Here is a 26,178-nt window from a genome sequence, read left to right as displayed (position 1 = left end):
TAGGTCGTAAGATGCTTTAGTGTTATGACTAACGTCTCAAGTGTCATTTACGGCATAAGCCTGAAGCTCCCAGTGGCCTAAATAAACTTGCTTCTGTTTTTTACGTATCTAGGTGATAGCTACGTACATAAGTGCAACTGAGGTGCATTTATTATCTAGCATATGTAACATTAATATAAAACAAACATTTAATAAAACTAGTTGGTTAGGTAATCGAATAACTAATAATGTTTGGACGCCCAGGTTTTTTTTTTATTTTGTAAGGCCGTGAAAAAAATTTTATTAAGTCAGTTTACACGAATCATTATTCGTATAAAATAAATTATTTAATAATCACAAGGATATTATGGAGATAAGATTTGCCCTTTACAGTATGTTAATTACTTAAATAGTTTCGGAGATAATACAAAATTTCTAAAAGACGCAGAAATTCCGCTACATGTCGCCCCGCGCTTTCAATTACGTAGTTCCCGTTCCTGTGTGAATATGGGAATCAAACATAGCCTATGACACTCGCAAATAACGTAGCTTTCTATTGGTAAAACAATCTTTCAAATCGGTCCAGTAGATCCAAAGATTATAATTTTAGCATAGAAGTCTCTATTTTCCTTTGTCATCGCACCACGCTCATAGGGCTGGACCGATTTTGCTAAGGGTAGGGGTAAGGTAGAGAAGGTATAGGGTAGGGTAGGGTAGGGTACAGGTAGGGTAGGGGTTGTGTAAGGGTAGGGTAGGGGTAGGGCCTACCCCTATCCTAGGGGTAGGGAAAGGGAAGATTACGGGTAGGGTTGGGTACGGGTAGGGTAGGGGTAGGATACAATTAGGGTACGGGTAGGGTAGGAGTAGGGTAGAGGTAGGAGATCGATACTGAAGCCTGTTTTCTATTTTTTGTCTGTCTGTTTGCCTTTTTTTTGACCGGGCATCACGCTGAAACTACAGAATGAATTCAAATGATACTTAAGACGATTTGAGACCATAATACGTAGAAGGATAATAGGATACTTTTTGTCGCGAAAATAAAATCAGAAATGGGTGAAGTAGGGGTAGAAAGTTTGTACGGAAAGTCCTTAATTTTTCTAGGTACATTTGTAAATGTAAAATGATAAGTGGACTATTTATTAGGTATAAGTTATAAAACTTGCAAAATAGAATGTGAAATAGGGGTTGAAAGTTGACATCGATTTTTACGCGGACGAAGTCGCGGGCGTCCGCTAGTTAATAAATAGTTTGTAGACACAACAGGATTTACATTCAAGTTAGGTATTCAAGTGATTAGTAATTACTATTTTATTTAGCTAAAAACTTTTATTGCAATACATTGAATGAGATTATAAATAAAGTAAAGTTGAGTGTGAAACTATGTATATATGAGAAAATGCACTCGTGTTTTAATAACCTTTTATTAAGGAACCGTTAACCGAACATATTTTACTATTTTTTAATGGAACTTAATTTTTATGTATTTTAGTTTCACCTTCCTATTATTACCTATTTTTTTCTAATACTCGTAGATAATACTATCTATTGTACCACAGATTGATCAATAATAGACACATACAATGTACGGAACACGACGGTGTCATAGCCGCGCCGAATACAAAAAAACTAATACATTCTCGAGTTAGAACGACACAAAGCGTCGAATCAGTAACTTTCAATATTATGCAAGAAAAAGGGCGTTTTTAATGTTTAAGAAACTGTTCACAAAAACTAAAGAAATAAGATGGTGTGGTGTAAAATTTTGAGTACGAAAGAATTTTAGCAAGAAAAATATTTTAAACATGACTATGTGTGATTTTATATATCATTTAATTCTGTTTTTAACTAACGAAGCCAGTTTCATTTTCTGTATCGAGTATTTTAATAAAATGTGATAATATAATTATAATAAATAACTCCACCAATGTCACGCGGAAATATTAGATTATTGTTTATTAGAATGTCTTTTTGTTTTACGTACAAGAAAACAATCTAATTCATATACATATATCTAACGTAGTTATCAGTTACCAAACTTACCTACGTATAGAATAACGAGTTTTTAATTGATTTCATAAAGTAATTAAGACACGTTGTGTCATGTTTTCTCTTATAAAATAATATACCTACATAAAATATTTATTTTAAGATAAAAACAGCCGCGTCGAGTATTGTCATGTTGATATTTGGATTAAATTAGATATCGGTTATTGCAGACCAAGAGCACACGTCGGGAAAATATAAATGTTCAGACGGGCGGGATACGTCGGACGGATTGACGCGCGCGCAACCTGCCGTCGATAGTGCTTTAATTAGATTTAATTTTCGAAAATATAATTTAATTTGTGTTTAAAAATTTACAAAAATGGTGAAAATAAAAAATTTAGGAAACCAAACCGATAAAAATGATGTGAAACACAACAAAACTAAGGAACCCCCGAAGAAAACACCTCCGGGATTTTTCTCGCGTTTATTATATGCATGGACATTTCCGCTATTTTATTTTGGATACAGACGCGATTTGGAGGAATATGATTTAGTGCCGGCAAGAACACTTTACGATTCAAAAATTGTTGGAGACACATTAGAAAGGTACTTTTTGTTGTTTATGAATGTAGATATTTGTATTTTTTTTTTATTCTTTACAAGTTAGCTCTTGACTACAATCTCACCTGATGGTAAGTGATGATGCAGTCTAAGATGGAAGCGGGCTAACTTGTTAAGAAGAGGATGAAAATCCACACCCCTTTTCGGTTTCTACACGACATCATACCGGAACGCTAAATCGCTTGGCGGTACGTCTTTGTCGGTAGGGTGGTAACTAGCCACGGCCTAAGCCTCCCACCATGTATGTATGTCTAAACTACAGCTCCTGGGCATTAACTTGACACCTGGCTCGAATGTTTCTACTGTGTTTGTATGTATGTGTTTGGTAGCGAGTTGTCAAGTTATTGCGCACGGGTTATACAAAGACCGTCCTATAAAAAGGAGGTAGAATGGAAAACTTTGGAACTTTTCCAGATAAAGAAATAATTCCTAACAAATCTATGTTTCACTGGGATGAAACTTCTAAAATAGGATTTATACGTTTCCGTAGGTACGCCTCTTAACTTTTGGAAAAGTAAAAAACTTGTAGAAAAGTCAAAGAGCTGACAAAGTTTAACGCTGGATTTTAGCATCGCTACCCGGAAACTACGCGTAGGCAAAGACGGACTTTGAATGCGTAAATTTTGGCGCAAAACTTGATATGAAGTATGTAGTTAAAATTGAATTTAAAAAATACCCAATAACGTGTATCCTATTATGAACATTATTGACGAAATAGTTGATATCTTTGTTAATCAAGATAATAATTTGATACTTATTAATGTTACGTTAGGGAGATAAGATATTTTTGGTAAAAATTACGGATAACAGAATAGTAGAGCACTTTATATGTTCTGCTAGCGATTACACGCGACTTTGCACATGTGTTTTAGTTACAGACATGTACATTATACATACCTAAATAGAATGAGTGCGTTTATTCGGCTGTCGGACGCGTATTTCCAGTGGTTTATATGAAGCTATTCCACCGATGTTTGTCCAAAACGTGTGAATAAATTAAATTGATCATTTCTTGAGTGAAAAGGCATATTTCCCATAGAATTTTCAAACAAATCGGCTTAGAAATTTGGTTCTCAGAACAAATTGACTGAAAAAAGTATGCCATTCACGTAAACGAAATTTCATATTTTTTATTGTTTTCTGTGATATTTACGGTCACTAGAATTCTACCAATGAACATTGTCATACAAGAACTTCTTTATAACTTAATGTTGAGACTATTTTGCAGTACCTAAAGTAATTCCAGGACTTACTATAAACGGAAAAATAAAATTTTCAAGGAAAACAGCCGACTTCATAAAACACATAAATGCTTTATGCTTGGTTGAAGCCATTCAACAGACGCCTCTAAGTGTGATAATTTGTGAATATATATATATATATATATATATATATATATATATATATATATATATATACATCATCTGGCCAGACCAATAAATAGGCCTAATATAAAGAAGTTCTTGTATGACAATGTTCATTGATAGAATTCTAGTGACCGTAAATATCACAGAAAACAATAAAAAATAAGAAATTTCGTTTACGTGAATGGCATACTTTTATCAGTCAATTTGTTCTGAGAACCAAATTTCTAAGCTGATTTGTTTGAAAATTCCATGGGAAATATGCCTTTTCACTCAAGAAATGATCAATTTAATTTATTCACACGTTTTCGACAACCATCGGGTAGGTAAAAGTTACAACTTTAATGTGAGCATAAGGTATTTCTTTAATTCTATGTTTTAGTATAAAGTTCAATAATTTATACTCGTAATATCTCCAGCGTCCTGATTAAACATAAGCACCTTCAATTGCTTGGTATCGAAACATTATTTACCTACGGATAAAATGAGCAAGTTCTGGCTTTAACACAACCCCCTGTGCATTTACAGGTTGACCCGTAAATAATACGAGATACTCTATAGGCTGATAGTTGACATCAAAGCCTACTAAAATAACGCAATACATATTAGCCAAAATTTTACGGTTTTTAAGTTATATTGGTTTTTGTACAAAATACAAAAATACCCTACCCTACCTTCAGTGCAGTTTATTCATACAATGTGCAGGAAAATTACGTAACCGTTGATTTTATCCTTCGTAATTATTTTTAAATAGTTGTTTCAGCTAGCAAAACTTTAGTTTTTACTTCTACAAGGTGTTTTTTCGAAAAAAAACGGTCCTAATTACTTTTTTATGTTTAACGATTTTTTTATATGTACTTTTAACGGTCACATTGAAAAAAATGTACTAGAACAACATTATTACATTATTTTAAAAAACTTCGTCACAATTGCTATTTCCGTTTCGAAAGGGTTTGATTATGTAAAAATCGTTACTTATTAAAATTTTTTCCTGTAACTTAAATAACAAAAGAATTTATAAAAGCAATTTAAATGAAGTAGGTACATGTATTTAATGAAGCAGATTGTTTTTTTTTTAAATTTTAGTTACCTATAAATACCAAAATAATATTAAACAGATAGGGTTGTGAGGTTTTGTTTTGTAGTCATTCATACTGAGAATGTGATCCTGATACATCAATAATAATTATAGTGATCATACGCATGCAGCAATTATTTAAAATAGATCTAACAAGAATGTTACTCCATTCATATGAATAAGAATTACTAATTAAACTTAATAAATAGAAAACATGGCTGTATGTATGTAATTACGTATAAACGTAGGTATTACGGTATTAGATACATTCATTTGACACTCAGGTGTTAATTTGACGACTACTTACTAGTATTTGACTATTATACCTAGATATCAAGCGCAAGAATGTTTACATAATGCATTTTAATTTAAAGACCTACAATAATCGATTTCTTACAAACTTTTGATACTTTAATGAGACAATAACAATAAACAATGAGAAAATAATTAAACATATAAAATTACATAAAAAGTTTAAAATCTATACAGGGAGCTGTATAGGTGCTGGTCCCGTCAACACCTTAAAGTTATGGAAAATACTCCGGAGCACCCTGTATGTCATTTTTGATGTTTGTACGAAGTACATACGAGTGTAATGAATAAATGAGCAGATAGGAGTAAACCTAAAAATACAAGGTATTTGTCACTTATCCACTTTAACTTGTTTTTTCAGCTCTTTATAAGAACGGAGTATTTTTTATATGAAACTTATCGCTCACGATTTACATAATTAAATTTTATTGGTTATAAAATGTAAATATTGTCTTGCCTACCTACACTTACCATGATGATAAGAATTGTTACTCGTTTACATTCATCTTATATAATTTAATTTAAAAAACATAATAGCTCCAAGTTATTTATTTATTTATATATTTATTCAGAAAAAACAAATGATTAATACATTAAGTCCATGTTTACAATTATGTACATAATTAGATTAGTAAGTAAATTCTGTGAAAGATTTTTACAACGTTCACAATTTTTAGTTAAAGTCGTATTCAACAATTCTATTACAATATAATATAAGATTTATAGTATTTAAAAATATAAATAGTTACAGAGCCCTGACTCACGCTGAGAGATCGTGATGGGTTCGAATTCCCATCGGTGGACTATTTTTGTACCCACTCCTAACAAACCATTTTCCGACTAATTGGAGGGCAATAGGAATATTGGTAAAAAAAACGTGAGCGCCTAGGGACCCTCGAGTCTCGACAGAAGTGATAACTTAAACCTGCTGCCCTATGCGTGAGAGAAAAGGACGTCAGACAGAGTGGCGCCGTAACGCGTTACGTTACGAAGCGGTTTTCCCTCCCATAATAAGTTGTCACTTCAAAAAAGAAATGGGAAATATTCCTTAAAATAAAAATATTACAAATTCGTATTGTATTGTCTTTGCGGAGTGGCGCCTATTAAAAATGAGTTGGAGCTTGCTGATTGGAATCGCAAAGTTATTCTGCACAAAACCTGTCACTAATGATTTAGCATAGCTTTCTGACGCAAAGATGAGAATACTCGCCTCAATAGCAAAAGATCTTGACCTCTACCCTCTACCCTCTACCCACGTCTGGACCACCGTTTAACTAAGGATGCTTATCTTAAGAGGTTTCTATAAGCGATGCGATCAAAGTTGCCGCTATGTCATTAAACCCATATCGCCATTAGTAATTATAACGCAAAACTTAATAAATACCTACTTCTATAGTTTTTTTTAAATTATAATAATTATAATAAGTAACAGAGCATTGTGACCGAGCTGATTCAGGAAAATACTATCTATCGTTATGGTTATTTCTGCTGTCAAGTAGCAGAGGTTTCTTTGCGGTCTAAATATCATGGTCACTGAGTCATTCCAGGCACATCTGCCTTAGCAACTACACATCAGGTTGATGTAACGTTGATAGGTTAGATAATTAGGCAATGGTGTTTCACTCACTCAATATTATAAAGAGGAAATACTTGATTATTTTTTTGGTTTGCATTGAATAGGCTCTGAAACTGCTGAACCAATTCGAAAAAAAAGGGAAGTTTAAGCAAAACGTGAAAAATAAATGCATATTATTTGCAATTTTTTTTTGTTAAAGAATATTTGTCATATCTTTTTTCCCATTCCATTCCCCCCCCCAACTGGTCGGGAAAGACTGTATTAGGAGTGGGTACGACAATAAACCAACGGGGCGGGGTTCGAACCACCACCCCTCGGTGATGAGTTCGACCGCTCTTGCCGTTGAGCTATTGAAGCTATTTCTTTTATTTCTATTTTATTATATGAGATGTATATAATACAAATCCTGCGTTATTACAGTGATATCCACCAGATGACATTTATATTATACATAGAATCTCAATTTCGTATACGTCAAACATAGTGAATAAGCCAGCAGCAGGCTTATTCACTATCTTTGACGTATACCTACTAGTTGACTATACGAAATTGAGATTCTGTGTATGTCATCCAGTGCTTACTGGTAAATAAATGACATTTTCTCAATTGATTGGATGTTAATTTTAATAGGTTGATAATAAAGACCAAAATAGTGAAGGCCTGGATCACGGAATTTACAGAACATCATAAAAACGTTAATATATTCCATGAATCTTTTAAAGTATTTGCAACTTTTTAGTAATAAATAAAATAATAGAGTTACTAAAATAATATTTGTGACATTTATAGGTTTTGGTATTAAAAACAAGTGTAGTAATATGATCACATGCTTGTTTATGATGTTTAAAGGTGATAAAAATATGAAATATTTAAAAAGTAACTTGACACTATGTTCGAGGTTTAAGAGCCTATTTTATGGAGATAATAAAACAAACTTCCTTGATCAATTTAAGTCTAGGAAACTTCCAGAATAACTTACTTAGAATGATTTCAATAATTTATAATAAAACTACCTACATATTATTAAATTTATTAAATTAGATTGCTACTTTGGAACCCTGAAGTAGTCAGAATACTTCAATAAAAAAATATTTATTTTTTTATTGAAGTATTCTCTTTTAAATACAAATTTCTTAAAAAATCATATAATTGAAAAACAATAAATGATTGAATAATAAAAAAACTTAAACTCATTGTTTACAGTTCGTCAATTTAATGCCATTTCTTATGTTAGTTACATGTCTTCATCTATGACTACTTTTGCACAATTGCACAATATTGTGCAAACGATGACACTGTCCTTTCACGGCCGTAATCCGCTAAGATGATACACGGATATGACCACCTGGGAGAGATGATGCGCAGGAGTCTCTGACCTTACATACTCTGTGAAGTTTCCACCAACTCATGGCTTCAAACCTATTTCTATTTTTTGTTTGTTTATACCTATATTATCAATTATTTTATATTCGCCATTAGTTACTGGATTTGATTATTTTATAAGTACGTTGACCGGCGCATCGCTGTTAGTTTTAAATTAATTGGGTCCTGAGAGAAAGGTAAAATGTGGTCAAAATGTTGAACGTGTGGCAGTAATTAAAAATTGTCATACTGGGAATAATCCGTTTACGTTGAACTTTTTTCATATAATTATCAGTCTACTTTAACGACCCACTACCAGACCTCGTGCAGGTCTGGTAGTGGGTCGTTTAATTTCTATTCTCTAACGATGTTTTGTATAAATCGCAAGTGCAAGTTTCGAATTCACCGCTATCTTTCTCATTCTATAGTATTGTGTGAAACAGAGAGAGATAGAGTAGAATTCGAAACTTGCACTTGCGAGTTATACAAATATCTTTACAGAATAGCCTAGCTGGTCTCTCTCCATAAAGTAAAGATTTTCTTACTGAAAGTTTATTAGAAAAAAGAAACTCACTACTCTATCTCAATAAAAGTAGATAGATGGAAGATTAGAGGGTAGGTTTGGTTAGGTCTTTCATCCAGTAAAAAGAGTTTTCGCGAGGAATACGAAAATAATATTTTTTGCTAGTACATATATAACAATGATTTTGACTACTATTTTATTTATGTTATATTTTTTTTGTTTCAGAAAATGGCTTGAAGCTGAGGCAAAAAGCAAACTTACAGGAAAAAAACCTTCCTTTGCAAAAGTTCTTTTCAAGACTTTTTTCTGGTCATTCATACCTGGAGGAATAATGCAGTTTTTGTATGTCGCTCTGAGGTACGTATTTATTCAACACATTACATTTAACTCGACTACCCGTATTGCAGCAGCATGGTGAGTCTAAGTTTCATAACCCCTCTGCTATAAGTTAGGATATATTACTGCCCAATTGCCACAACAAATTAAAAGGTTTAATATGAAAAATAAGTACACCGTTTTTATATAATATACTTATTTTAGACTTCGTAACGTAGATTAATCTGCTTGTGATTGTAAAACTGTCTCATCATTATCAACCCATATTTTTCTCACTGCTGAGCTCGAGTCTCCTCTCAGAATGAGAGGGGTTAGGCCAATAGTCCACCACGCTGGCTCAATGCGGATTGACAGACTTCGCCTGGCAATCCGCACACACAGAGAATTAAGAAACTTCTCTGGTATGCAGGTTTCCTCACGACGTTTTTCCTTCACCGTTTGAGACACGTGACATTTAATTTCTTAAAATGCACACAACTCAAAAATTGGTGGTGCATGCCCCGGACCGGATACGAATCTACTCCCCCCGGAATCGGAGGCAAAGGTCATATCCACTGGGCTATCACGGGTCTTAAAACTGTCTACAGTCTACTATATATAAAACGTTCAGTTATTTCATCCTAAACTTCTTCAAATAAGAAAATCTTTTCGTAAGTATTGCACACGTGACTTGTCAGTATAGTTCGCATTCATACATGCGGTGACATTATGGAAGCTCGACAGTCGACTTGGTTCTCTCCAGGCGCAAGTAATCGACATGAAAATGAATATTCAAGGTGCAGTGACGATGCCGTCAAATTTTAATGACATACAGTTTGCGCCCGTACAAAGCGCTACCACATCGCATCCACTTGTACTGAAACACCGCGTTTTACATATTTGTTGGGAGAAATTCAAAATTTTTTGCTTCATTTAATATTATAATTTATAGGTCAATTATACAGGATGATTATATAGACCACAAGTAGACGCTTCGTAGTTACACTCGTGAAGTTCCTGTTAACGTAAGACGGGGACTTTTTTATTCTTTTTATTCTTTACAAGTTAGCCCTTGATTACAATCCAACCTGATGGTAAATTATGATCTAAGATGGAAGCGGACTAACTTGTTAGGAAGAGGATGAAAATCCACACCCCTTTCGGTATACAACATCGTACCGGAACTTTAAATCTTGGATAAAATATACTTGTGACATTTACAAATAACGTGGCTTTCTATTGATAAAACAATTTATAAAATCGGTTTAGCAGATCCAGAAATTAAGCCTTTAAACTCACAAACTTCACCTAATGCATTAAGTAGTTTTTTTGTGTTAAATCTCATAAAAATCGCTTGAGTCATTTTTAACAGACATCCAAGAAATTCATGTGATGAAATTATTTTTCTCAGAAATGTCGACACTGATAATAATGTGTCGATCTTGCTCTACTTTTTCCCATATTTTCCCATTATCTGCAGATCTTTTACTTAAAATTTCCATACTGCATTAACTTGACGCCAACTTTACTCAGTCTGATGGTATTTTTTTTTTAGGATTCCGTAGTCCACAAGGACCCCTTGGTTTGTTAATAATAATAATAGTTTCGCCATTTCTGTCTGTCCGTCCGTCATTCAGTGGCTTAGCGCAGAGACTTTTACTAGAAAGCTGTGAATTAGTATGTACATTAAAAATTTAACAAAGTCGTAAAATAAAATCTTGAAAAATATTTTCTTAGGGTGGAGGTACCCTACATGTCAAGTGGGGGTTATTTTCTTATTACTGTTTTCATGGTGTGGGGAATCGTTGGATAGGTCTTTTAATCGATATGTACTTCTATAAGTACATTTCGATTTAGGGATCCGTTTGTCAAATATTAAGCTTATAAGAGCTATTTTTTGTTAGAGTCAAGTGTCCCCACCCTCTACCGGCGAAAAAATGATGATAATGACGTGAAAAAAATCACAGAAATAGAGAATATAAGGAAATTACAAGGTAAACTATAACAGCAATTGTTAATAAAGAGTATACCAATCTATAAGACGTAATTGGAAATTTAGAATTGCATATTCCGTTGTTAATAAAAACATAAAGATGTCAGTAAGATAACCCAGAATCTGTTAAAACTAGAATGCTAAAATTTGGTTCTAGTATGTATATTAATTACATCTATAAAATGGTAAAAAGAAATAAAATTTGAAAAAATTAAATGTTGGACTACATGCAAAGTGAGGATGAACTTTTATTGTCAATTTTAATATCGTTATCGGTATTTTTGTTGATTACCTACATATGGGATTAAAATGGTAACTTAATCTACGGAACCCTACACTGCGCGTGGCTCGACATGCACTTGGCCAGTTTTTATTTTATATGACTTAATAATATATTTAGTTAGTGCTTACTGCTGGTTATTTCGCATTAGAGTTTTTCATTTAAATTTCATTTTTAGTTTTAACTTAAATGAAAAATTACCAAAGATTTTTCTGAAAAAAGAAAAATTAGAATGGCGATAACAAAAAGACTGAGTTTGTATTTAGGGTTTTCTGAAAAAAGAAAAATTAGATTGGCGATAACAAAAAGACTGAGTTTGTATTTAGGGTTTTCTGAAAAAAGAAAAAAGAAGAAGAAGAAGGAAAGGAGAGAAGTTTTAGAAACCTAAATAGCATAAATGTTTTAAGATAACAAATTTGCTCATCACCGTTACTTTACTACGAGTATATTTTATAGCAATTATAATAAATGACGTGACTAAAGTTACATAATGAATTTAAGTTTGAGTAAATGAATTTCTTTGAAGAATTTGTGTTGTCGTGTAAGTAAACTTTCGTTTGACTGAAATATGCATTAGGATTGGGAAACCTTAGTCTGTATACATATTGGACTCGTAGTTTGTGCAACTTTGGCTGAAATGTCATATTTATGTATATCATTCTTTTAAACCGGCGAAGCCAAAAGGAAAGATTATGATTTTAGCAGTCTAAACATAAATATTTGTAGGTATTTAATGTAAATGCAAACTATTCATTCCGATATAAGTGTTAATGGATTCGTTATTACAACCTCAGTAAACATGGGTGTGCTGTGATAGCCCAGTATATATGACCTCTCCCTTCGATTTCGGTGTGGGTTCGAATCCGGTTCGGGTCATGCACCACCAACCGTTGTGTGGATTTTAAGAAATTAAATATCATGTGTCTCAAATGGTGAAGGAAAACATCGTGAGGAAACCTGCATACCATAGAATTTTCTGAATTCCCTGCGTGTGTGAAGTCTGCCAATCTGCATTGGGCCAGCGTGGTGGACTATTGTCCTAACCCCTGTCATTCTGTGAGGAGACTTGAGCTCAGCAGTGAGCCGAATACGGGTTGATAATGATGATGATGATGAAACATGGGTTACATTTTAACCGACTTCAAAATAGAAGAAGTTGACTTTATCTTAAAAGCCCCGATTTTATTTCCGTAGTTGGGTTACATTTTTATTTTTTTAAATATTAATTTTGTTTGTTAATTTTAATTTCTACTTCACCAGAACTGGGACGCCGCTACTGTTTGCGGAGCTACTAAACTACTGGTCAGTAAACTCTACTACGAGTAAGACGACGGCGTCGTACTATGCGGGAGCTATGGTGGTAGCAAATTTGCTCGCTGCCTTTTTCAATCACCAAGGAAATATGTATTGCCAGCAGTATGGTATGAAACTGAGAGTAGCAACTAGTACGTTGATGTTTAGGAAGGTAAGTGATCACATAAATATTTTCTTGTTATTATTAACCTCAATAACATATTTTCTTCAGCGAAGGCTTTTACAACAATTACCCGAAATAACTTCTAATGTTTTTTATCCTTATTGTTATAAAATAGGAGGGGTGATGGTTTGTTTAATAAACGAGGTAGTGTTTTATTATCTAACATGTTATCTATTATGATAAATCTAAATTCATCAACACGTAACATAAACAATACTTTAAAGTAAGCCTTTTTGTGTTACGTAATTATAAACTTCCTAGAGACGGTGCTAGCATATTCAAATATCTCTATCATGAAACGCTACCAAGCATATACCTAAGCTACAAAACTGTAAAGAATCTTTTTGTAGGCTCTACCCGCGTTTTCTCGTACAAACGTAATCGTTTGATCACTCTATTGTTTTAGATAGCACGACAATATACTCGTATGGTATCTCATCATTACAACTAAAGAGATTGTGGATTATTTTTATTATACTGGTTTATTAAATAACTAGCGGACGCCCGCAACTTCGTCCGCGCAGAGTTTAGTTTTTCCCAAATCCCGCGGAAAATGTCGCGGATTTTTTTAAGAACTTTTAAAGGGGAACAATTCTGTCATACATGATTTTTGCGAAACTTTAATCGTTTACGCAGCGCACGCAGCGTAAGCTTTCAATAAGAAATATTCCCCGATTTAGAATCATTTTTACTAATAAACTCTTCGGTTTTATAATATTAGTAGGTATAGATTTAATGTATTTATTGCCTTGCTCTGCACCCGTAAATAATACATTATATAGGACTTACTCGTAAGTAGAATGTAAATAGGTATACCTACTTGTACTTGCAGCATAATCAACGCATTTAAGTCACGAGTATCATAAAAACACTGTTGAAACACGTGATTATTGAGTAGTAAGTCTGATATGTAGTTATACAGTTTGACTTGCGCCGTGTTGCCTGAACAAACTTACGACTAAGGGCTCCGTATTTGTTCAAATCTGGTCGAGCATACTCCGACAGTAATTACATGAGCCTTGTGCAATTAGAACCCCCGGGTTTGTTCAGAGGTGACGGCAAGAGGCCTGACGGGATGACTACAGTACCGTGGTCTATGGGGCGTGCTTTAGTACGAGTATGGGACTCAACCTGTGTAGATACGTCGGCAGCCTCTCATCTCTCGCACACGTTCCAAGCGCCTGGCGCAGCTGCTGGATATGCTCAATTTTGTAAGCGTCGTAAATACTCGGTCATATCGAATGATTATGTTTTTGCAGCGCTGGTCTTTGCGACTATAGGCCCATGGTCATCTGATACCAAAAAAAAAAATAGTATGAATGTATATTTAAAAAAGATGTTTGGTCTTTTTCATTTGACATAAAGTAACAAAACTTACGGTCATATCAAAATAATAAAGAAAACCGGCTCTAAATCTTTAAATATCAAAACAATAAGAACCAATATGTCCGCCAGTTGTTATCATAAATATATATTTTTACTATTAAAAATAAAGTAGATTTAATTATTGATTAGGCGATTATTTTTAGATAATGCGAATGAACAACGGATCACTGGGCGAGACTACGGCAGGGAAGGTGGTAAACTTGCTATCGAACGATCTCCAACGGTTTGATCTGGCCTTCCTATTTCTGCACTACGTGTGGATTATCCCCATACAGCTGGTTGTTGTTTGCTATCTGGGATATATGCAAGCTGGATATGCAGCGCTCATCGGCTTTGCCTCACTGCTCGTTATCGCACTACCAATTCAAGGTTATATTGTTAAACTTTTTTAGAATTTAAACTATGGTGAGTGTTATTCATATTAATTGATTATGAAACACGGCTAAAACTCACGTGATATTAGGTCGGAGTATGCCCGACTAGTTGATTCTTGCATCGCGACACAATCCAAACATCGTGCCGCGATGCAAGAACCAGCTCATGACTAAGGGCCCCGTATGGGTTGGAAACTAGTCGGGCATACTCCGACCTAACATCACGTGAGTTTTAGCTATGTTTCATGATCAATTAATATTATTAAAACATTATATGTAACATTAAGTTACAAATTAAAATTACGGTTATACTTATTCCTTTAAACAAAAGTAGCCTATATTATATAGTTCAATAACATATTAGCCTATATTCTAGTGGAATTTTTAAAATTTGTTAGGTGTTACTTTTATCGGAGTTTTAATAGTTAGTAATGGTTTAATTAATGCCATTGAATTTTTAATTAACTAGAACAATAGATACATTTTATTGTAACTGTAAGTTATGTTGATTATATTGTGGGAGTAAAAATAATATAATTTTCAGGGTTCCTTGGTCAGGTGCTGGGCAAAGTGAGGTTACGTACAGCTGAAAGGACCGACGAGCGAATCAAAGTTATGAGCGAAGTTATAAATGGAATACAGGTGGGATTATTAAAATAAAATAAGAAATTAAATATCACGTGTCTCAAACAGTGAAGGGAAAACATCGTGAGGAAACCTGTATACCAGAGATTTTTTTTAATTCTCTGCGTGTGTGAAGTCTGTCACACCGCATTGGGCCAGCGTAGTCGACTATTGGCCTAACCCCTCTGATTCTGAGACTCGAGCTCAGCAGTGACGGTTGATAATGAAAATTATGAATGATATATTTTGGCGCCTATAGGTAGACATAAGGTACGCTAATCAGTTTATAATAATACGTGTGGGGCGTGATACATATTAATTAACCAAAAAAACGTCGCATCGGTATTTTAGTGATAATACCGACTAATTCTGCAATCGTTCAGTATTAGTTATAATCGAGCCCTAATGTGTTATTGCTTACAATAATTAACATTTAAAGCAATTTCTCATTTTAGATTTTTTTCAGATTATCCGAATAATATTAGGAATAATCGAATACCTACATATTTTACCTCTGTTGTAGTAAATGCGAAGCGGCGGTAATCACTCCATATTATATGACATACTGTACGGTGGCGTAGCTAGGTAGCCAAGGCCCCAAATGCCAAGGTGCAAATGAAAAAATGGGGCCCCACTACTGTTTAGGTTTTATCAAGTAAAAATATTAAATAGGTACAAATACATAGAAATAATAAACTACTTCTACGACTATTTCGTTTTTGAAATTTTCTAAGTTCAGTTCGATCGCGATTTTCTGGTAAGGGATTGAGGGCCCCCTGAGCTTGAGCGCCCCGGGACATTGTACCTCCAAGCCCCTGGGTAGTTACGCCTTTGTTAATGTCCGTTTCTCTGAAACACGGGCCATTCGTAGGTATATGGTCCATCTACACAGGATGTTTAGGAGTATTTCCCATTACATTCTGTATCGCTACGCATTAAGTCTATGTCATAATTATAAAGAAGCATATAAGGGACACATTTTATTTACAAAACAAATATTATTTACCCCGAAAATATTAATTTTAGAACACATGTTCCTTGAACATTTTAAATTAATTTTCGGTAAAGGATATATCGGAAATACTTCCGAGCAACCTGTATAAAAGTGTTTTTTCATGGATAGCCCAATATTGTTCATTATTAGATAATGCCTTATTATTTTGGTGTTCTCCACATGTTCTAAATTTACTATCTTTATTGATGTTATCATATTTGATTGTTATAATGAACGAAATGTTTACGGCTGGCCAAATCTACATTTAGCTATTTGTAAAATGAATAGTCATGTTGATTTAAATATTTTTATCGCGTGTTTCATTCCAGCTCACAATTAAAACGGCCTAAACTAAAATTAAAACTGCTTCTGAATTTTAGAGTGTTGGTACAGGTTTGCCTTGAAGTATGTATCTCATGACATAATTTTTCATGTTATCTCTATATAATATACAAAAAATACTTTTTTTGTTTTTATAACTTCTCGAATTAAATATCGAGGGAGGATTTAGGGTTTGAACTTTTGTTTGTCCCAAAGCAACCACGATCCAAACATAGCTGCCTACCTTATCTATGGAGATGGACTGACAAACTTTCAGCATTTACAAAATGCCAAATGCTGCGTAGAAACTTACAGAGGGTTCGGCTAGAATAAACTTACACCTCTAACAACTAAGCCCGCCTCCATCTTAGACTGCATCGTTAATATCAGTGGCACTAACATGCGACCAACGAGATAATCTCGTGATGAGAAATAGACAAACTTCAACCAATGGCGTTGCAACCGGAAATACCGCTATATACGAGTATTTGACTACGGTGGAACTGAATCATTTCTGCCGTCATTTGATGGTATTTTTTCCATTTCTCTTCACTTAGTCACATGTTAGCGCCACAGGCGAGATCGCAGTCAAGGGCTAACTTGTCGTTGAATAAAAAAAATTACGAAGTTCTATCCGGCACAGATTCTGATAACATTTGAAAGTGGCCTTACTTTCAGAATCAGAATTAGAATCAGAATCATTTATTTGCAAGAAACATTACATTTTAGATACAAAGATGTCTTACTTTATAATCTATTTATTGCATAAATAAAGATACACTGAAAAGTATGTAATATAATCTAAACTATGATTGTATAAATGTATACTAAGTTGTATACCGCCGATATAAATCAATTGAGATAACTTGTGTATACAAAACGCATAAGTTATCTCGAAGGCTTAATCTCTTTACGCAACTATTATGTCAGACTTACAGGGCCATGTTTGCACTGTGATACCAACTTAATTGTTAGACAAATATAAATAAGTATTACAAGAGAATTCAGTTTTCTATTTTTTATAATGATGATTGATGAATGACATCCTTCCTTTCAAATCTGTGGAAAAAAGTCACCCTATTCGCTATTAAAAATTATGATGTCTCAAATTTTATCTTATTTGGTTCAACCATTTTTAAAGTGATTAACATACACATCCGTTCATATATCTACATCACATAGACTGTGCTAGGAATGCGATACAATGATATTCCAACGAGCGGGTATCGTTCCCAGGACCTCACGATGTTAGGTGCAGCACCTTTACGATAGTATTTTTTTTTTAATACGAGTATTTTATCGATACAGATGATTCATACAGGCAATATTGTATAATTTACACAATTTTTTGCAGGTCATAAAAATGTACGCTTGGGAGATACCGTTCCAGAAAGTTGTCGGCCAAAAAAGGATGGACGAGCTCAAAGAAGTGAAGACGGCTACCATATTAAGGACAGTGTTTCTAGGTTTTATGATCTTCACAGAAAGGGCAGCCTTATTTCTTACGATCATGGCTTTCATCCTGTTTGGACACATGATGTCCGCTAACACTGTAAGTTATAATTACTCATTTTGATAAAAAATTCTCACGCTCATGAGATTAACGCCATGTGGAATGTTAAGCCAACTATTATTGTTCCGATATAGTCAATGGTCTAATAGCGAAAAGCTTCGACCAACACATTTTAGCTTAACTGTTTGTTGTTTGCATGGTAGTAGGCTGGTAGGTGGTAGGAGTTGGAAGAATTCTTGAGACTGCGCGTATTGTGAAGAGACTTCTCACTCTGGAACACCGGTTGCTTGGGCACTCAAATGTCCCGCAGCGGGAATGTTGTTTTTTTATTAATTTTTTATAGTGCTTTGTATTATATTTTGTATTTTATTAACATATTTAAAAGTTAAAAAAGGACAAATAAAAAAACGATAGAAAATTAAAAATAATATAATTTCATATACACTGGATAATGGATATCTACTACTATCATGGATTTTCGGCGGCATTTAATACTCATCATTTTTTTCACTAGGCAACCTGTTTGCAATGTGTCAATGTAAATATTTTCTATCATTTATTTCTCATCCCAAATAAATAACAGATGAAGGTGTATATTTCATAAGCTAGATTTCGTACCTTAGAATTTCGAATTCACGAGTCCCTAGAATCACGTTACAATTATTATAATTTATGTTACTGTTTTATTTGATGAGTTTTTTTTCACAATATTGGGAGTAGATTAGTACATAAGTGGGGTAAGTTGAAAATTACAGCCGAGGCAACATGTGCATTTTACTTAATTACGGCACATGTGCGTAATGAGATACATTACGATATTGAAATTGGTGAAATAAGTGATACTTTACGAGCTAATGTAGGCTTTAACATGTTACTTATAAATGTTTAATACTATTAATAACATTTTAATTTTACAACTATTAGTAACATTTATACATGTACTAAGTAACTAACTAGATAGTGTACTACAATAAGTTCCCACTATCTAATACAATAAGTTAGTTGTAATACAGTTAATTATTTGGTGTCAATGTTTGTTACGACTATCACTTATCACCATTTTCCGAAACCGTAACCGAATTAACTAAATACTTATTTATTAAAATTTGTTGCCATACGACATTTATCTGTTTAAAATGGCGATAAATTATGTAGGTATGTATTAGCATCAATTGTTTACCTATTGATTGACATGATTTTCATTTTAGTTTCCTTTTTCATACTCATAATAATGGTAAGCGCAGGCTAGGCATTAAATCAAATCTTAAATCGTAATAAAGTACTTATACAGGGTGCTCGGGAGTATTTCTCATAACTTTAGGGTTATATTCTTTAATAAAAAATAACTCAAAATGTTCAAGTAACATGTGTTCTTAAATGAATATTTTAGGAGTAAATAATGTTTATTTTGTAAATAGATCTTAAAATGTGTCTTAATTAAGTACCCAAACTTAGTCATTGATTAAAATGTAACGATAGATAATGGCGTGTGTTACATTGATAGTCGGAATTATTTGAATTTGTATGAAAACATATTTTTTTTTAAGTTATTAAAAATATGCAGTTCGGTTCCTATAAATAGTCTCGTCAACCAACACCTTAAAATTATGGGAAATACTCCCCAGCATCCTGTATTTCAATGTTCGGTGATCAATTTCGAAGCATAGTAACGCAGGTTTGTCGAGAACATCGAAGATCATAGATAGATAAAGCAGCACGTTAACACTTATAGATGGTTTTTGTTTACATGAAAAGACGAAGAAAGAATGCACTTGTTCTAGCTCGGTTTGTTTAGTTTAAGCTCTCTCTCACTTTCGTCCAGTGTGTGCCTTAATAGTTATGATTTTGAGTCAATGTATGTCTGTCCTGTTCAACATTCAACGTATGGCAAACTACAGATACGAAAATTATGTAGTTATACAAGGTAAAAATTTGCATGTTTACCTATCTTTGAGTCTTATTATCAGTCAAGAAGTTTTCTCTCGTGTATCTTATCAACAACCATGTAATTTTGTTTAAGATCACTTTTTTATCTAATCTTATGTAGGTATAAGTATTTGATGATGATGTACGAAATCAAAAGTTTACAAATAACGTAATGCCATATTTAAATATTACTAATATTTTGCAAACATGAATTTTTACGCGTTTTTATCATAATAAATGGTGTCTGAAGCTTATATTTGGCAACATTTATACGAGATGGTTGGCAACAACTAGGTTACAGTATTATATTGAAGGACAGACCAACCAAGTCCTTCAAAATACCCTCTCCTGATAAATATAAACATAACCCAGTCGAACCCAATAGCAATCGAGTAATAAAAAAAGCAATCAAACAAAACAATTATGAGACCTCTTGCAGTTGGTTTAAATGTCCCTTTTACTTGATAGTGTGACCTTATAAAACTAAGTCAGCAATTTCATTAGTTTGCCGTGTCTACGTTTGAATTAAATCCGATTGATTATGCATAATACTGAACTAATAGATGAGCGCGAATTCGCCCGCGTGGAAACTTCTGATCGTTCTGACTTTGATATTTCGATACCTCAAAAAAAATTATGATATTTCAACCAAAATCGTCAAAGTCACACAAAATCTAAATCTGTACCTAAAAAACTGCATGAACAGACAGATGCGACGAAGGACTTTGTCTTTAGATAGGATTAACAATTATATAAGTGAAATACGTAAAAAAAATTAAAACAATAATTCCTAAGTTTTATTACAAATAGTATCAAAAGTTGTAGAATTCACACGAATCGAATCCATGTCTCAGGCCGCGCCAGAGAGAGACTTGTACCGAAATTCCCAACATCCTATACAACATATAGACTATAGACTCAAGTTAGATGGTGTATAATAAATAATTATACATTGATTTGAATAATATGTTATTGCTCAATTAATTAAGACTGGCGAAGTATTTTTATATGGATAGGTAAATACAGTTTATTAGATAAAGACGTTTCGAAGGTTACGTTCACACAGTATTTTCCTGCACGTTTCGCATGACCTATAAAAATACAATTTGACAGGGAGGTAGTTTTTAGTTTTAGTTAACGGATTTTGCGATAGGGCCAGATTAAGGAGCGGACGAAGTCGCGGGCGTCCGCTACTAGGGACATATACGTTTTATATAGAAGCATTCACTCGTTGTTCATAATGCAAAAAAACGTGCACTGTTTATACTTATACCAGTTAAATGAGTACTTATTAGGTACTACTCGATTTGTCAAATATACAAAACCAACTGTAATATAAATTCGGTTTGCATTGGTACACGTCTACTCTGTGTGAAAACTGCGGCTATTCGTGTTAAAACCTACTGTCTGCACACCCTGATGATTGTACGTTTAAAATCGAACACCGCAAACACATGCAGGGCATTGCAGTGTGAACGTAGCCTTAACCTGATAGTATATATAAAATTATATACTGCACATGTACAATTAGATATAATCATGTCGTTAGTCTACAATAAATACTTCATTATTTTATTGTGTTCATAATCATATAGCTTTAAGGTGAGATTGATCTTTCAACATAACATGTACAATGTACACGCATATCTTGTTCATCTCGCTTTCATAAATAACACAATAACATGATCGCGGAGTAAATAACCTCAAAGCAATGTCACATTGTCATCTTGATAGAGTACAAATAAATTACAAGAACGGGTCGTTGCCTAGCCGCATAATATTCTTAACAAAGCAAATATTGTTGGAACAACTTTTTATTGCAGTTTCTAGCCATCGTCAGAAATTATGTTTACCACCACTGTATGTTTACCAGTAGCTACTTAATATAGTTATGTCTAGAATATGGTTATACTACTTTTAGAATCTGTTTTGTAAATTTCCTGGATGATAAGTGTGCAACCGTAACTTTAGTCATTTTTTTACTTTTACCGAATGACAAAGACAAAACTTGTTAATAAACAAGCCGACACTTATCCGATGGTGGTGAAACTTCAATAGACACTTTAAATAATATTTTATTAGACAGAGATGAATCAAGAACTTTGAAAATATAATATCAATTAAAGATATTTCTAAATGATCAACATTAAAGGAAAGGCCGTAAGGGTGTATATATATGGGTGTAGAGATCTTCAACTGATATCTTTTGCTACAAATACAATATCTATCTATCCGAAATAATCTATCTATTTATATGAAACCACCACCACCACCAAAAAAAATGGTAATGGAAAAAAATATTTGTTAATGATTATAATGCTCACACTTTGTGAAGCATGTGTGATAGAGAGAGAACGTAGAGTCAAGCAAACTTATAAGCTTAATGAACGGAAGAAAAACGCTCCACTAAGCTCATAATTTTGTTTTAAATACTAAAGAGTAGATAAAAGCTTTTAATAATTTTGATGTATCAGTTAGTTACTGAGAATTTTCTTAATTTTCTCCAGGTGTGTAATTTTCTCAAGTCTTATTTTTCTCGAATGATGTCTACCAATCCGCATTGGGCCAGCGTGGTGGACTATTAGCCTAACCCCTCTCATTCTGAGACGAGGCTAGTGCTCAACAGTGAGACGAATATAGGTTGCTAATGATGATATTCATTCCACACAGTATAAAAATATTTGATAGTTGTAAAATAAGATACCTATTAAACTTAATGTTTAAATAAATTTGCAGATATATCCACTACAGCAATTCATGAGCGCGGTGCAAATCAATATTACTTTGATATTGCCGCTGGTGCTTTCCTTCACGATCGAGCTTTTCGTGTCCTTGCGAAGAGTGCAAGACTTCCTGGAATATGGTGAGAATTTGACTGAAATACATCAAGCTTCTATTTATTATTTTCCCTTTTGTGGGCCAAACTTTAAAACTGAATTAAAACGTCTCCAATTACATTCTACTGAACTTAAATTATTAGGTCTTTCGCAAAGATTTTTCGATGACAGTGCGATGAGCTGATCTAATGATAGAGCTATAAGGCGGCCATAGAAACTTATAAAAAGTTTTATTAACCCATCGTGTTTGGACTAATTTGGCTTGGCCTACGTGTTTACGGATTATATAGAAACGTTTGATTTTAAAATATATTTTGAAATATTCGTCTATTTGGTAGTCGCGTCAAAAAAGGCATTTCATTTAATTCGTCTATGTAAAACGTTGGGCGTATAACTGTTGACCAATTTTAAGTTTTTTTCTTTCATTCTATACAGATAGGTTTTAGATTCCATCTCAACCAGGCTTAATCGATAATTCGACGATCCATAGCTGACTATACTTATAGTAAAATTATGCGCAGTTGTTTTTTAAGCACCGCAGACGGTCTTCGATAGTATGGACAAATAAAACAGCATGTTTTATTTTTAATTTATACAGTAGTACTATAATATCATTGTTATACCAATAAATATTCATAATCTAATGTACTTAGTCAAACAATTCTGATATTTACATATACATCTTTTCTTAGTATTTTTTTTATAGATTTAACCTATTCGTTATTTGTTTAAGTATATCTATTAACTGAGCGACACGGTACAATAAATTATACCATACTTTACAAATAGCATATGCTATTAATATAATTATAACACATTTGTTCGTTAAGTGTCGCTTATTTCACCAATTTCAATATCGTAATGTATCGACGCACATGTTCCGTAACGTAAAGTAAAATGCACATGTGCCGTAATTTAATATAAAACCTTTATCATCCGTCTAAAAACCAACTTTTTTAATTCTTGGCAAAGAGTTTTTATGTTAGAAAAGTCGTCAACATTTTATGAATAAAATTAACTTTGTGAGATAAAATATAAAAAAAACATTTAATTCTTTAGTTTTAATAATTTTGACAATAAATGTCAACCATTTATCTGTATCAGAAAGACAAAAATATTAATTTACTTTATTAGTAATATTAATTAACTTTAATTATACAAGAACGCACCCATTTCGCTATCTGTGCAAAAATGACAAGCGTATCAAAATGTCATCATATGGAAAACAGGCAACGATCATTCATTTTCAGAAAGTGTGTTCAAAGTGTGCTTCCTCGCAAATGTGTTATAAATCGTCGTACGACATAATTACAGCCTCTGCTTACTATAGCACTCGCCTTCGGCTCGAGCTGCAATATAGCCTCGGCTGTAATTTTCAACTTATCGCACTTATATCATAATGTCCTACTATCATACACCACGTCTAAATGTGTGGCTTTAAATAACTTTTAGTAGGTTGATATTGCTTTTGACCTATAATGAATTTAGATAGAGAAGTTTTGTTCAAAATGTACTATAGTCACTTCGTGCATGCAACAAGGTCGGCCTGATTGCAGGTTTGAATATTCATAACTATGCAGCTATGGTATGCAGTATGCAGTAAGCTTTCTGTTGGTATTTTTTACTATAATAAATGCGACATGAGTAGCTGTGATATGATCAATGACATAAAATTGTTAAGGAAGTGTTAATACTTAATTTTTTTTACATCTAAGGTCAGGTTACGTATATATTAATTAATTATTATTTATCATTATTAATATGATATACATGCTTTCTAAACAACACGGTGGTACCTAAAGTAATAGGTATATATAATTAAAAGTCTAAAAGTTGTAATGAATATTGTGTAGGTGTATCAAGTTTTATTACTTTAACGGAACAACTAAAACTTGTTTTATTTATGAATTAAATTATTATAATCATAATAAAATAATCGGGCAAAGAGTATTTAAGTTAAATTTTAAAAATTATAATATCTAACTAATAAGATTTTGATGATATTTTAATGGATTCCCTGTTAAGAATCATGTACCTATATCGCTATTTAATCGGCTTAGATAAACCGAAACATAATTATTAACTATATTAAGTAGGTATTATCACAATAGTCACATTCTTGCTGTTTGTTAGGCATGACATTGTTTTCGTGACATATGACGTCACTTGTGCTAAATCTTTACTACCATGCCAGTGAACAAATACTAAACACTGTTAAATACTGATACCGCGAATAAAAATGATGACCTCTAGAAAAATGTGCAAAAATTTCAGACCCGCAATAAAAAAAATGCAAAGTTATAAATAAATAAAGATTTTTAAAAATAGGGGTCTACATTATTGGAAATTACTCCCAAACTTTTGGTGTTATAGAATTTCTACAATAAGATTCTTAAAGTAGAGGAAATTTTCTAATAAAACTATTAATTTGTGAAACCTTATCACCATTGATAATATATTTTATTTAATGTTTCATGTAGGGTTCAGCGCGGCCGCTAAAAGCGATCGCGTTGTCGTTGTTAAAGCGACATTTATGTATTAAAATTTAATACTTTTAAATCAATATTAAAATTTAATATTTTTAAATCAATATTAAATATTGATTTAAAAATCATATTACGAGTCGAATGAGCTACCACACGTAGGGGACGCGATAAGCTATCGAAAATATTCAACACCAACAAATTTAATCTGTGTCATTACACTACACACAACTATAAATTTGATTTGTAATACACACACGTATATTTTTTACAAAACATAACAATCACATCGCTTACACTCGTTACACAGAATATTCGATTACTTGATCTATATTTTGCTGTTCTGTTAGATTCTTCTTTGTTAGATATTTTTTCATTACAAACTTTATAGTTAGGTAAGAATGAAGTGTAACTTCATTTTTAGTTTTTTATTATTTCATTACAAGTTAGCCCTTAACTACAATCTCACCTGATGGTAAGTGATGATGCAGTCTAAGATGGAATCGGACTAACTTGTTAGGAGGAGGATGAAAATCCACACCCCTTTCGATTTCTACACAACATCGTACCGGAACGCTAAATCGCTTGGCGGTACGTCTTTGTCGGTAGGGTGGTAACTAGCCACGGCCGAAGCCTCCCACCAGCCAGACCTGGACCAATTAAGAAAATCTCAGTCAGCCCAGCCGGGGATCGAACCCAGGACCTCCGTCTTGTAATTCTACCGCGCACACCACTGCGCCACGTGCACAAACCGGCATTTTAGGGGGCTCTTTACACGACGAAAATGATTACAACATTGAAATATCGATTTTATAGAAACAGTTTTTACAAACGCGTTAAATCGTTGATTCTTG

At 33.2% G+C, this 26,178-nt stretch overlaps 1 protein-coding gene across 1 annotated transcript in view; it reads left to right on the top strand.

Moving 5' to 3' along the window:
• The first annotated feature begins 2,141 nt into the window (after positions 1 to 2,141).
• LOC112043303 (ATP-binding cassette sub-family C member 4) overlaps positions 2,142 to 26,178 on the top strand; it is a 44,510-nt gene continuing 20,473 nt past the window's right edge. The window contains exons 1-7 of the mRNA XM_024078638.2: positions 2,142 to 2,571; positions 9,027 to 9,158; positions 12,650 to 12,854; positions 14,396 to 14,621; positions 15,171 to 15,268; positions 17,920 to 18,117; positions 22,741 to 22,867. Coding sequence (XP_023934406.1) covers positions 2,345 to 2,571; positions 9,027 to 9,158; positions 12,650 to 12,854; positions 14,396 to 14,621; positions 15,171 to 15,268; positions 17,920 to 18,117; positions 22,741 to 22,867 — 1,213 coding nt within the window. The 5' untranslated portion in view covers positions 2,142 to 2,344. The remainder of the gene's footprint in view (positions 2,572 to 9,026; positions 9,159 to 12,649; positions 12,855 to 14,395; positions 14,622 to 15,170; positions 15,269 to 17,919; positions 18,118 to 22,740; positions 22,868 to 26,178) is intronic.

The sequence above is a fragment of the Bicyclus anynana genome, chromosome 4, assembly GCF_947172395.1.
Source record: "Bicyclus anynana chromosome 4, ilBicAnyn1.1, whole genome shotgun sequence".
NCBI classification, from domain to species: Eukaryota; Metazoa; Arthropoda; class Insecta; order Lepidoptera; family Nymphalidae; genus Bicyclus; species Bicyclus anynana.
This window is presented reverse-complemented; position numbering and strand designations above follow the sequence as displayed.